This window comes from Bubalus kerabau, chromosome 21, assembly GCF_029407905.1.
Source record: "Bubalus kerabau isolate K-KA32 ecotype Philippines breed swamp buffalo chromosome 21, PCC_UOA_SB_1v2, whole genome shotgun sequence".
Taxonomy (NCBI): Eukaryota; Metazoa; Chordata; class Mammalia; order Artiodactyla; family Bovidae; genus Bubalus; species Bubalus kerabau.
Window position 1 is genome coordinate 62,302,580 of NC_073644.1, and position 13,292 is coordinate 62,315,871.

The window sequence follows — 13,292 nt, forward strand, 5'->3', positions numbered from 1 at the left end:
TGACTACTGATTGTTTATGAGTTACTGGAAGTAATATACAGGAGGTATGTAAGTATATTGGTGGTACTTTAGATAGTTGGTATCATAGTAAATATTCCTTTTTGTGTATTCCTTGGAGGAGCCTGGTAGGCTGCAATCCTCGGGGTCGTGAAGAGTTGGACACGACTGAGCGACTTCCCTTTGCCTTGTAACACAAAACAGAAGTTGGTACTTATTTACATGTTATTAAATAATTCTTCAAAAATGTTTTAGTAATTTCAAAATATTTAGTTTGGGCCACAAAGACTTTTTTTCTGAAGTAGGTGATTGTTTGCAGCCCAGAGTCATGATAGGTACCTGCCAGGTGAACAAAAGGGCAAGATACAAAGCTTGTTCATGCAAGTTATGGCAATTGTTATTTGACTTTTTAAATCAATGTTTTGAAAATCACTTCTATCACCAATGAAAAATTATTTCTAATAGGATTTATACTTCATTGAATTTTCTGGTGAAAATTTCAATAAGGGTATCTGATGCTGCTCACCAGTTACATTTGGAATATATACTCCTGACCAGTATTTGGTAGATGCTAACTAACCCCCCTTAGCAAAATATTAAAGGATCAACACATACCTCACAGTATTTATACTGAACCTTTTAAAGGTTCATTCCTGCTCCTTGGTATAAAGGTTCATTCCTGCTCCTTGGTATAAAATAAAGACTGTGTCCACACACAAGTGTTTGTAGCAGCTTTATTCATGATTGCCAAAATCTGGAAGCATCCAAGATGTTCTTCAGTAGGCAAACAGATAAACTATATGACATTCATACAACGAAATACTATTCAATACCAAAAAGGAATCAGCTACCAAACCATAAAAATATCTGAAGGAACCTTAAATGCATACTATCAAGTTAAAGAAGCCAGTCTGAAGGTTATATAGTGTATGGTTCCAACTACAGGACATTCTGGAAAAGGTGAAACTATTGCACAGTAAAAGGTCCCTGGTAGCCACGGGTAGGAGGGAAAGCGGGGAATAGGTGCAACACAGAGGATTCTTTGCCAGTGACATTGTCTGCCAAAGCACATGGAATACACAATACTTATGAATGAACCCTAATGTAAACTATGGACTTTGAGTGATAATGATGTATCCCTCTGGGAGAATCTTGGTTTTACTGGAGAAAGAAGTAACATCATAGAGGAACGTTTGGAGAACAGGAAGAAATGAGAAAGGCATAGTCTTAGCACTTAAAGAAACAGAAGCCTGATACCGGGCCCTGGGCACATAAAGGAGGGGGCCGGGCACACGGCTCTTGACTAACACTCCCCCCATCCCTGTAAACTGCTCCAGGAGGAAGTGTGGGAGTCAAGGTGCTGGAGGCTGATTTCCTGTCAGTGGCAGAAGTGGGCTGGTCCTCAATGGACCGGGCAGCATCTGCAATGACCCTGGCTGGAGAAACAGGGTGGACTGGAAGGACAGCACCCACAGAAGGTGGGGGGCTTCTAGCTCTCTTCCGAGTCTCCAGTTACTGGGGTTCCTCGCAATCACATGAAAGCATGGACAGGAAGAGTAGCAAAGACAGAAACACCTACCATGTCCTGCCACAATGTGGGCTTCTCTTTAAATATAATTTAAAGCCTCACACATGTTTATGTCAAAATAGAGGCATTGCAGTGAATCAGGCTTCAGTGTCACCTTTCATGTGTAAGCTTTAATCTTATTATTAAATTTTAAAGTAGTGTTTCCTCATCAGTACTGACAGTGCTTCTCAGGACTTGCTGTCAATATGCAAAACATTTAGAAATTTGAATTAAGCAGTACCTTGTAACATGACGTTATCTCTGCCCATGAGCATCTGAGGAGACTATAAAGTAAATTAAAAGGTAATTCACTGGTAAATTTCTCAAAACAAGTGCAAATTGGAAAGTACAGATTTTATTGTTCAGTAGACAAATCTGTGGCATTATTTTGGAGCAAAGCAAGTATTTCTCTCTAAAATATAGTTGTGGAAGGCTAGTTTATGTCATGATGTCCTCTAGGGTTCAGGCCATGCTTTTTTCCCTATTTATAACATTCTAGCACCAAGAATTCCCTTCTTTTAGATTTTTACAAATATTGCCTAACATCCTTATGCTATAGATTTAGTCTTCAAAGCTAAAATCCTTGCTAATGAGTACCGAAAGTCCAGTTCAAAAAATAAGTAATAGGGAAATAGTAAGTCACCTGCATGTGAAAAGTGAAAGAACTCAGCAAGAATTGTGTAGTTCTTCAGGGAGCAGAAGCTGTATCTCAGTGGGGCATCACCTGTTCTAGACATTTCAGCAGGTTCTGGGGCCCTGGTTAAAGGGGCAGGAAGACATTGTTCTCTGTCTTTATTAGGGGCAGTTGTACACAGTTTGATATCAGGAAGTTTAGCTTGCCTTGTTAACTTAGATTTCCCAAAATATTTGGATCCTCATAGCTGCTGTTTTTTTTTTTTTTTCTTTTTTTAATCCCAAACTGAATTGCCTGTGAGGAATATCAGACTCTTTGCTTGAACAAATTAATCTCTCTGTCTCTGAGAAACACACATAGTTTTCTGACTCAAAATATCCCCCCTCCTTTTTTTTTTTTTTTTTAAAGTAACTGTTTTTCTCCCAGTACAAGCTTCATTTCAACTTCTGCACAGGAAGAATGAATGAGCAAGTCTTATTAAATTACCTGAAATTTCAGCTTGTTTTTTTTATGATTAAGCAATATGTTCTCAATATTTCTCCCCTAAATGCTAGAATCAAATTTTTATACTTCAGTGTTGTAAAGTATAACATAAAAAACCACTTATGAGAACAAACTTAATGAAGCTGTGATTTCCATGTTACAAAAACAAGCAAAGTGTCACATCCTTGTAAATAACAAGAAGGAAACACTGTTAAACTCCTCATAAGGACTTTTTTTTCTTTTTTTATGAATGCATGGTGCCTATAACCTGTGATGTGGATTCACATTTTACAGCCAGAAAGTAGCATGACATTAAAAATACACTGAGACTGGGCACTGTTTCACATCAGAAAAAATCACAAACTTGAACTGATACAATAGAATTTTTCACTCCATGCCCTACACAGAAGAAAAAGCTGTGGCTGATACAGACTGTTCAGGTTGTACATATGAGAAGGAGAAAGTCTCTTAAGCTTGGGTTTAGCATCGCGTTTGTCCCCATTTAATATCTGCTAGACAAATCACAGAGGCCACCTAGAGGAGAGCAACAAATGATCTCTTTGAAGGTTTTCCTCAGTTCTTGGCTCCGCAGGGCATAAATCAGAGGGTCAATGATGGAATTGCACATGATGAGGATGAGGTACACGTTAAAGTGAGACATGAAACACACGCAGTATGGGTTCTGGGGACAAGAGATGTAGAATATCAGGTGCAGGAAGAAGGGGGCCCAGCAGACAACAAAGACCCCGATCAGTATGGTCAGGGTAATCGCCCCCTTCATGTTGGCGCCCTGGCGGATGGTGCCGCTACCTGGCAGGACCGCGATCCTCTTAATGTGGAGTCTGGCCATGAGGAACATGTGGACGTAGAGAGACGCCATGAGAGCCAGCATGGTGAAGAACACGGTGATGAGGCAGATGATAACAGCGCTGCTGTCCGAGTAAATGATGAACAAGACGCCCGACACCGTGCAGGCTGCCCAGATGGCGCTGATGGTGATCGCCACCCGCTTCACCGTCATGATGTTATGGTACTGGAGTGCATAGAAGATAGTGAAGTACCTGTCCACCGCGATCGACAGCAAGCTGCAGATAGAGGCAAGCAAGGAGCTACAGATCACCGAGTCAATGACATTGTCAATATCCACCGTGAAGCTCTGCGCGTCGGTGTCCGTGCTGTTCAGCAGGGTGATGACAATGGTTTCCGACCCGTTGGAAACGCTCACCAGCATGTCAGCCACAGCCAGGCTGCAGATGAAAAAGTACATGGGTGAGTGCAGGTTCTTGTTCTTGGCTATGGCCACAATCACCAGAATGTTCTCCAACAAGCTGATGACCCCCAGAGTCACAAACACCTCGGGAGAGACAAAGAGCTGCTCATAGCACCCCCCGTCCGAGTAGCCTTTTGCCAGGAACTCACTGACATTGGTGGGCATTCCGTGGGCGCTGCGGTTCCAGGAGTGGAGAGAGGTGTGCATCCCATGGGGCTGGGTAGAGTTCATTTTGGATTCAGGTCCCCTCTGGACTGACTGAACCTCCCGGGTCTGGCAGCCTCAGCGCCTTTCTCCAGTCTTGACTTGCCCCAAACGAAAGTTAAGCGGTGGAGAGTGGCATGCCTGCTGTGAATAAACGTCCCATGCTCCGGAGCTGGAAAGGAAGTTTTCAGTCTCTTTCAGGTGTGGCTCTGGTCAGCATCACTTGGAAATCTTAGGCTGCAAGATGCTTCTTCTCCGACGAGCCTGCCGCTTGCTCTTTTGTTCTCGCTTCAACTTTAGTCGGAGGCACGCAGGTCTTTGCAGAGTAATTTGCCTGGTGGCTGCGCTACGGCTGCGAGCCGGCTCTGTGTGCGCATGCTCTCATCAGCTGCCTCGCAGAGGTACCGGTTCCCAACCTGAAGCTTTGCTTTGAGTGTCAGACGCTGCTGCTGATTTTTATGGTGTGTGAGGGAAAAAAAAAAAAAAAAAAGCTCAGAATGACTCCTCCTCTGCTTCCTTCTGACCAATCCGAGTCCAGTGGGGTCTGTGAGACACCGCGATGGTCCAGAGACACAAACTGCAGGCAACCCCAGTTCAGAGGCAGAAGCCTGTGGAGTCAGGCAGCCAGCAGGATGTGAGAGACTTAATTTCCCCCTTCAAGTTCTCAAGGAAAGCAACTTGGTTCCCAGAGAACGTTCTCTGAGATCACAACAAGCCATCCTGAGGCACCCAGGTTTATCCTGCTTAAAGGAGGGGGGTGTGTGTGTTCCTGAATTAGATGCACTGCCTTTTTTGCGCAGGGAACTCTCCCTAATGCTCTATGGTAACCAAAACGGGAAGGAAATACGAAAAAGAGGGCGTATATGTATACATATGTCTGATTTGCTTTGCTGCACAGCAAAACACACACACACACGCACAACATTGTAAAAAACAAAACAAACAAAAAAAAAACCTGACTCCAATAAAAATGAAAAAAAAAAAAAGAGAGAAGAGATACACTGCCTTTTTGACCAGGACATTGAATTTATTTACCCTCTCAATTTCTTTGAAGTGAGAAGAAAGGCAGTCACGATTCGGTTTGAGACAGCTGACACAGGGAATGTTTAACAATGCAGGAGACTGTGCTGTGGATGCAGGGACTAGACAGGCAGCCACAGTTTATACCAGGGCTCAGGAGGAGTTCGTTTCTTATGCACTAAGATCAGCTATTTCTCCATTGCAGAATTTCTTTTTATCATAGCTGGAAAAGTTTTATCTTCATTTATGACATTTAAAAACCATGTAGTATTAATGTAAACAATGATTACTTTGAACTCAGAAAGAAAAAGATCAATAGCCAGGCAACACTCAGGATTTTTAAGCATTATTAAGGTATAATTGAAATATAAAACTTACACATATTTAAGGTATACATTTTAATGAGTTTGGACTCATTAAAATGAGCATGTATCTCCATGATACATCACAGTCAAGGTACTCAGCATATTCATCACCTCCAAAAATTTCCTTGTATTCTTCTGTGTTTTCTTTTTATGTGTGTGATAACACTTAATGTGAGCTCTACATAATACATTTTAAAGTGCACAATTTTGTACTATTAACTATAAGCATTGTGTTGTACAGCAGATCTCTAAAATTTGTTCATCTTACATAACTGAAAGTTTATACCCTTTGGGCAGCAATTCCTTGGCAGTGGTCTTGGCAATGATTTCTCAGAATTTACAGCCAAATTATAGGCAACAAAACCAAAAAGAGACAAGTGGGATTGCATCAAACTGAAAAGTTCCTGAGCAGCAAAGGAAATAATCAACGGCACGAAAAGACCATCTATAAAATGGAGGAAAATATTTGCAAACCATCTATCTGATTTGGGGTTAATATACAAAAAATGTAGCTGAATAGCAAAAAAGCTAAATAACATGATTAAAAAATAGGCAAAGGGCTTGAACAGACATTTCTCCCAAGAAGACCTAGAAATCGCTACCAGATATAAGAAAAGGTGCTCAGCAACACTCATCATAAGGCAAACGCAGATTAAAACTGCGATGAAGTATCACCTCACACCTGTCAGGATGGCTGTTATCCAAAAAAGAAAAGATAACAAGTGTTGGCTAAGATGTGGAGAATGTGTAATTCAGTTTTTTTTTTTTTGAAGACAATCTATTTACTTCATTGGAGTGTCCCAGGTGGCTCAGTGGTAAAGAATCTGCCTGCCAATGCAGGAGACACAGGTTCGATCCCTGAGTCAGGAAGATCCCCTGGATAAGGAAATGGCAACCCACTCCAATATCCTTGCCTGGGAAATCCCATGGACAGAGGAGCCTGGTGCGTGGCGGAGTCCATGGGGTTGCAAAGAGTCAGGTGCAACTAAACAACAGCAACTCCGCATCCAGGACATAACAGGCAGGCACATGCCTGGACAGGACGGGCAGCACGTCTCTCCGGATATTTTCCTTGTCTGCTGCGTCATCCCTTTGTTCTCATGGACAATCAATCCTAACCGCAAGAGTGATAACAGGAACTCAGCATTATTTTTGGTGTGGAGTTTAGACAATAGCTGGAGGTCCAATCTTGATAAAACAGATGAAGAAGTAACCTTTGGTTTTCTCTGTGTCCCATTTTGGGGATTCCCAGGTGGCTCAGATGGTAAGGAATCTGCCTGCCAATGCAGGAGATGTGGGTTTGATCCCCGGATCAGGAAGATCCCCTGGAGGAGGAGATGGCAACCTGCTCCAGTATTCTTGCCTGGGAAATCACATGGACAGAGGAGCCTGGTGGGCTCCAACACATGGGGTTGCAAAAGCGTTAGGCACAACTTAGTGACTAAACAACAAACCTACTTCATTAATTGAAGGCTTCTAAGTATAACTCACACATTCCTTGGTAACTTCATTTATTCAAGCCAAGATGAGTGAATGCTAGTTATACATCAGAATTTCTAAATGTTTTGAAAGATTGTGAGGAAGTTACTTTTCAAATTTAAACTCCAAGTTATGAAATTTTATATAGTACATTTTCTTGCCATGACTACTTTTGGTTTTATCTCTGTAGAGTTTGTGGCTGTTGATAATAAGGGACAATAAAAAAATACTTATTTCAAAGTTAAAGTCTTCAGTTACTTAGGTAAGGGCTTTATCTTCTTTCCCTTTGGTGACAGAGGCAACGGTAAGTATGATTCCTGAGCACTGAGTTAAATTAACATCTTTCATCTATCACTGAAATTGTGTGGGGCCGAATCCTAACTAATGGAACGTGGGTAGAAGTGAGAGTGTTGTTGTGTCCTTTGTAAGATTCTACACATTTTCCCTCTGATCTCCTCGTGGATGACTCTAGAATGTCTTTGAAGCTTCATGTTATAGATGTTAGAACCATATCATGAAGGACCCGGGTCTCTGAACGACTGCACAGAACACAACTCACATCTCCAACCCCCTCCCCGCCCTGGCCCACCAACTACGCTGAAGCTTGATGCAAGCAAGCGATAATTATCACTGTACTAAGCTGCCAAAACATCGGTGTTGCCTATCGCAGCACCTAGCATTAATTGCCTTGATTTTGAAACTTATTTTGGGCTTCCCTGGTGGCTCAGACAGTAAAGAATCTGCCTGCAAGGTAGGAGACGCAGGTTTGATTCCCGGGTGGGGAAGATCCCCTGGACAAAGGAATGGCAACCCACTCCAGTATTCTTGCCTGGAGAATCCCCATGGATAGAGGAGCCTGGTGGGCTATAGTCCATGGGGTCACAAAGAGCTGGACACAGTGGAGTGACTAAGCACAACATGCACACGTTTACGAGCAGCATATCCGAATTACTTGAACATTCTTTCCTTCTCTCATTTTGGATTTGTGTGAGTGGTGAAATACATAATAAGCAAGTAATAGGGAAAACATCTGTTGAAATGTTTAAGCATAAATAGCCTACTCTGTATAAACTTCCTGAATCAGCCCTTGACTTTATGCTCCCTACTTCTCTTGGTGACATGGTTGTTCCTTTTCCTAAGGCTGAAAATTCAGAATATCTTTGACTTGTCCATCTTTCTCAAAAATCCCTACGTGAAATCACTTGTAAAATACCTTCATTTCTGTCAGTGTGTCTGACTCTTCTTTTTCTCCTTAAAAAGCTCCCTCGTCACTATTCTCCCTCATGGAAACTTCATTGCAGTCAGGATTCGGTGTCCTGAGTCTACTCTACTCCCTGCTCACAGTGCGCTGTGCCTGGGTTCGTGAACACATAGTCATCACTACGTGGTAAAATTATTAACAGGCATATTATATATATAATTATATAATAGGTAAAACTAGTATTGAAGACAAAACTCTCTTGATTTTCGCTTTTCACGAAAAAAGAAATTTAATTCATAGGCATTTTAATCACATTGAAATCCCAGAAAACCATATACATTTAAAATCCCAAATTCAATTACTTTATGTAGATTTTATAAAACCTTGGTTATATGGCTAATCATGCTGGAAAGATAATATTTCGTCATCTCAAGGAGGAATTTTAGTTGTCTGACAGAGTTTGGTTTTGTAGAAGCCAAAAGAAATACAAGCGGCAATGCTAGACCCATTAGTGGTATTTTTGAAAATTTATTGCCGATTTCTTTTTTCTAAGTGCACACAAAATTGAGTTAATCATAATATATTTCTCCTCTGAGCATAGTCCTTGTTTTATATTTTGTAACAATAAATATGAAACATGGCTAAAGAGAAGTATTTATCAAACTGTGCTACACAGACTACTATTTTTAGATGTTAATGTTATTCCTACTGAAGAATAAAAGGTCATAGAATTATGGAAAGCACTAAGAACTCATTGCCTTCTTGAAGTTGCAGAGTTTACATTAGCATGTAAACTTTCTGACTAGAGAAAATTCAGTGTTGCTTACTCCACTTATTTCCTGAATACAGAAAACTACTAAGATACTATCGTCTCTGTGTGTGTGTGCTAAGTGGCTTCAGTCGAGTCCGACTCTTTGCCACCCTATGGACCATAGCCTGCCAGGCTCCTCTGTCCATGGGGTTCTCCAGGCACGAATATTGGAGTTGGTTGCCATGCCCTCCTCCTGGGGATCGAACCCGCATCTCTTATGTCTCTTGCATTGACAGGCAGGTTCTTTACCACTAATGCCACGTGGGAATCCCAAGATACTATGACAGTAGCTCAAATAAGAGTCTGTGAAGACCTGAGGTCAGCCAGTACTTGTTTTGCTGCAGGGGAGACTACTAATCAGTCATGAACAGAATGAGGAAGAGAAAGGAATCTTCCATGACCTCCGTTTTTTGCCTTCAGTGAATGGGTAGATGTTGGTGCCCGTTTATCTGGTAGACACATGGATTGGCTCTCTCAGTCTCCATTTAAACATCCATCAGTTCAGATTTCAGCGAGCTGAAGTCTATGTTGCTCAAATTTCCTTGCAGCCTACATTCTGTATATGAATTAGTTTTTCCCAATTAGATATATTCTCAAGAGATCTGGAAAGCATACATGAGACAGAAGTCACCTTCCTGTGGCCACAGCAGCTGGCCCACAGGATCTGCAGGATGTCGACTCTGGCACCAGGTGACTCCAGTTTTAGGCATCAGGTCGCCCTTTTTGTGAATCAGAGCTAGCAGGACCAGCAGGGTCTCATCTGTGGGCTGCTGCTCAGGTGGTGTACAACTGGAATGAAATAAAATAGGTGAAGGTCCACGGCTATTCCAAAATTTTGTAAGCACCTGTTTCCTGTAGTAAGTCCCTTTCTGCCTGACATACTGACAGTATGTCTGTCTTTCACACTGAACTATGATTGTTATACCTGATTAAGGAATTCTTTTAAGAGACAAGATACATTTAGTTTTTAAAAATTTTGAAATTTGTGTTTTTGAGACATCTGCATGGAAGCTGAAGCTCTTGATACTTTGACCAAATGATGCAAAGAGCCAACTCATTGGAAAAGAGTTCCCTGATTCTGGGAAAGATAGAAGGCAGGAGGCGAAAGGCGTGACAGAGGATGGATGGTTGATGGTATCACCGACTCAGTGGATATGAGTTTGAGCAAGCTCTGGGAGATAGTGAAGGACAGGGAAGCCTGGTGTGCTGCAGTCCATGGAGCTGGAAAGAGTGGGACACGACTGAGCAACTGAACAGCAACAACATGGAAATGTCTATTTAGCAAAGATGAATATACAGCCCAAAGGAATACTCTGGTAAAAAGACACATATTTTGGTTATGGTAGATACAAGCTGTACTGAAAGCTGTAGGTTTTTACTAAGATGGAAGGAAAAGGGAAATTATGAACAGAATCATGAGGAACACAATGTATTTGAGAGGCAAATGTAAGGGGAAAAAATAGGCAAATAAATAAATAATGTTGGTGTTAGTCTAGGTCTTCTGGAAGGAAGATACCAAGACAGGATTGTGTGTATGACTCTACTGAGGAGAAGTCTGTGAGGAAAAAGAAATGGGCATTGAGCCAAGAAAAGCTGAACGAGGTGTCAAATCACAATCTGAGTTTGACCTTGAGTGAGGGCGGAGGGAAAAAGGCTGAAGGGGAGGGTCCTTGACCTGAGGTGACGTCATTCCTGCTGTGCACGGTGATTGGCTGGGAGCCCTTGGGGGAAGCCTGGTCCTGGAGCAAGTGTGGCAATGAATTTCAGAGAGCAATTAGCGGAGGTGTGGTCAGTTACGGAGAAGGCGATGGCACCCCACTCCAGTACTCTTGCCTGGAAAATCCCAGGGACGGAGGAGCCTGGTGGGCTGCAGTCCGTGGGGTCTCTGAGAGTTGGACGTGTCTGAGCGACTTCACTTTCACTTTTCACTTTCATGCATTGGAGAAGGAAATGGCAACCCACTCCAGTGTTCTTGCCTGGAGAATCCCAGGGACGGGGGAGCCTGGTGGGCTGCCATCTACGGGGTCGCACAGAGTCGGACACGACTAAAGCGACTTAGCAGCAGTGGTCAGTTAGCTCCCTGAAGTTGGAGGTTTGCTGGCACATTTTCACAGCCGCCACAGAGTCTGAGAAATGGTCACTGTGGTAGCAAGAGCCAGGAGAGAGTTATTGGACGGTCAAAGAATAAAGATTATGAAGCAGATAAAATTGGCAGAGCTGGTAAGTGAAATCAGAATTGGTTCTTTTTTTACTGAAGTCAGTGTGACCCTTTTTGGAGCATATTTTGTTCATAGTATCTTTACTGATAAAAATGTGACTTAAAAATATAAATACACGGTTCCTATCAATTACACTTAGAAATAAAGTAGCATACTGCTAAATAGATCTACTGTAATAATTTCATATTTATGTGTATGGGTGAACATTTTAGCGTGTATGCATCAATTTCTTCTTTTATATTATAATAACAATAGTACTACTACAAAGCTTACTTAAGAATTAAATGCTTTAATATGTATTAAACACTTGACTAGTGCCTTGAACAGAGTAAATATAAACGTTAGTTGTATTTATTTTATATTTTTCTAACCAAAACCTTTTTTAAGGCTCTGTAGTCTTTCTGGGGATTGTATACCCTATAGAATTCACCAATTTTGCACACTCTGATCATGGGAGTAGTTCTTAAAGATAGTTTGAAATTTGATTTCTTATTGTGTAGGCACTGAAAACAGCTTTTTGTGTGTACGAACACTCTGTGATACTTCATGTGTCATTAAATTCTTATTTTCAGCACAGCAATGCTTCAGAGTGGCACGATTTAGTTACTTCATGCCCAGTAACATGTAGGTTACAGTTCTAAATGGGCTCATTTGCTTATTTATTAGAGGAGAGCTGGGGTAAAAACTTTGTAGATAAATTTTCCTTTTCAGTGAACTTGATGTGGTCTTTATCTCAATGAGTCATTTGAGAAAACCTAGATTTTGCTTTTTAATGGGTTTTTCTTAAATCTGGGGTTTGGGAAGAGGATACTGAACATCTTTCTTGCTTTTGTGGAGAGACTGAGAATACCTTATTTCATTAAGCCACCAATAAATATTCTAAACATCTAGTATGTATTTAGAGTTACAGTTCTCTATTATGAATAGTGCATATAGTCTTAGAAAGTTTCTTATAAATTTAATCTTTGAATTACATTTTGTTTCTGAAATGTAATTGCTTTTAAATTGAAAAATACTTCTGCCATTTCCTGCCCCCAATTTTATGTTAATCAGAATAATCTCTTTGGATATTATAGTTTGTGCTGTGCTGTGCTTAGTTGCTCAGTTGTGTCTGACTCTTTGGACCCCACGGACTGTGGCCGGTCAGGCTCCTCTGTCCATGGGGATTCTCCAGGCAAGAAAACTGGAGTGGGTTGCCATGCCCTCCTCCAGGGGATCTTCCCAACCCAGGGATTGAACCAGGTCTCCCGCATTGCAAGTGAATTCTTTACCATCTGAGCCACTAGGGAAACCCATGAATACTGGAGTGGGTAGCCTGCACCTCCTCCAAGGGATCTTCTTAACCCAAGAATCAAACAGGGGTCTCCTGCATTGCAGGCAGATTCTTTACCAGCTGAGGTACCAGGGAAGCCCCACATTATAGTTTAACTTCTACTTAAAATTATGATAAACAAATTTGTATTAAAACTTAGCATTCCTCCTTTTCTGAGTCTATAAACATGGATTTTCTTATGTAACATGCCTCTGAAGGTATTTGTGCTATTTCCCTGCTTTTGATTTCATCTGGTGTTAGAGAGTTGATAGTTTCATGCCATATCACACATCAGGATTTTAGTTTTTCAATTAACTTGCAAAATAAGGGGTTTCCTTCATAACTCAGTTGGTAAAGAATCTGCCTGCAATCCAGGACACCCCAGTTTGATTCCTGGGTTGGGAAGATCCCCTGGAGAAGGGATAGGCTACCCACTCCAGTATTTTGGGGCCTCCCTTGTGGCTCAGCTGGTAAAGAATCCACCTGCAATGAGGGAGACCTGGGTTTGATCCCTGGGCTGGGAAGATTCCCTGGAGAAGGGAAAGGCTACCCACTCCAGTATTCTGGCCTGGAGAATTCCATGGACTGTATAGTTAGTCCATGGTTGCAAAGATTTGGATGTAAAATAAGAGACTGCAAAATAACTAAGTTCTGCTTACCTTAGTTTAATCCAATATTATAAAGAAGAGAAGAAGAGAAAGTATGTCACAGTTAATGTGATAAAAAAAAT

General features: G+C 41.6%; 1 protein-coding gene across 2 annotated transcripts; it reads right to left on the reverse strand.

Annotated features, from left to right (window-relative positions):
* Positions 1-2,488: 2,488 nt before the first annotated feature.
* MC4R (melanocortin 4 receptor) lies at positions 2,489-5,074 on the reverse strand. Of its 2 annotated transcripts, XM_055558873.1 has the most exons (2): positions 4,105-5,074; positions 2,489-3,928 (listed from the first exon to the last, which is right to left on the reverse strand). In XM_055558873.1, the coding sequence occupies exons 1-2, from the start codon at positions 4,161-4,163 to the stop codon at positions 3,184-3,186; spliced, it is 804 nt and encodes a 267-aa protein (XP_055414848.1). In that variant the 5' UTR covers positions 4,164-5,074; the 3' UTR covers positions 2,489-3,183. The 2 variants fall into 2 exon arrangements, with proteins under 2 accessions (XP_055414848.1, XP_055414847.1); XM_055558872.1 differs by having other exon boundaries at positions 2,489-5,068.
* Positions 5,075-13,292: the final 8,218 nt, after the last annotated feature.

Bases quoted from the DNA above. Each gene is read 5' to 3' on its own strand.
- MC4R (XM_055558872.1), bottom strand. From the start codon at position 4,182: ATGAACTCTACCCAGCCCCATGGGATGCACACCTCTCTCCACTCCTGG.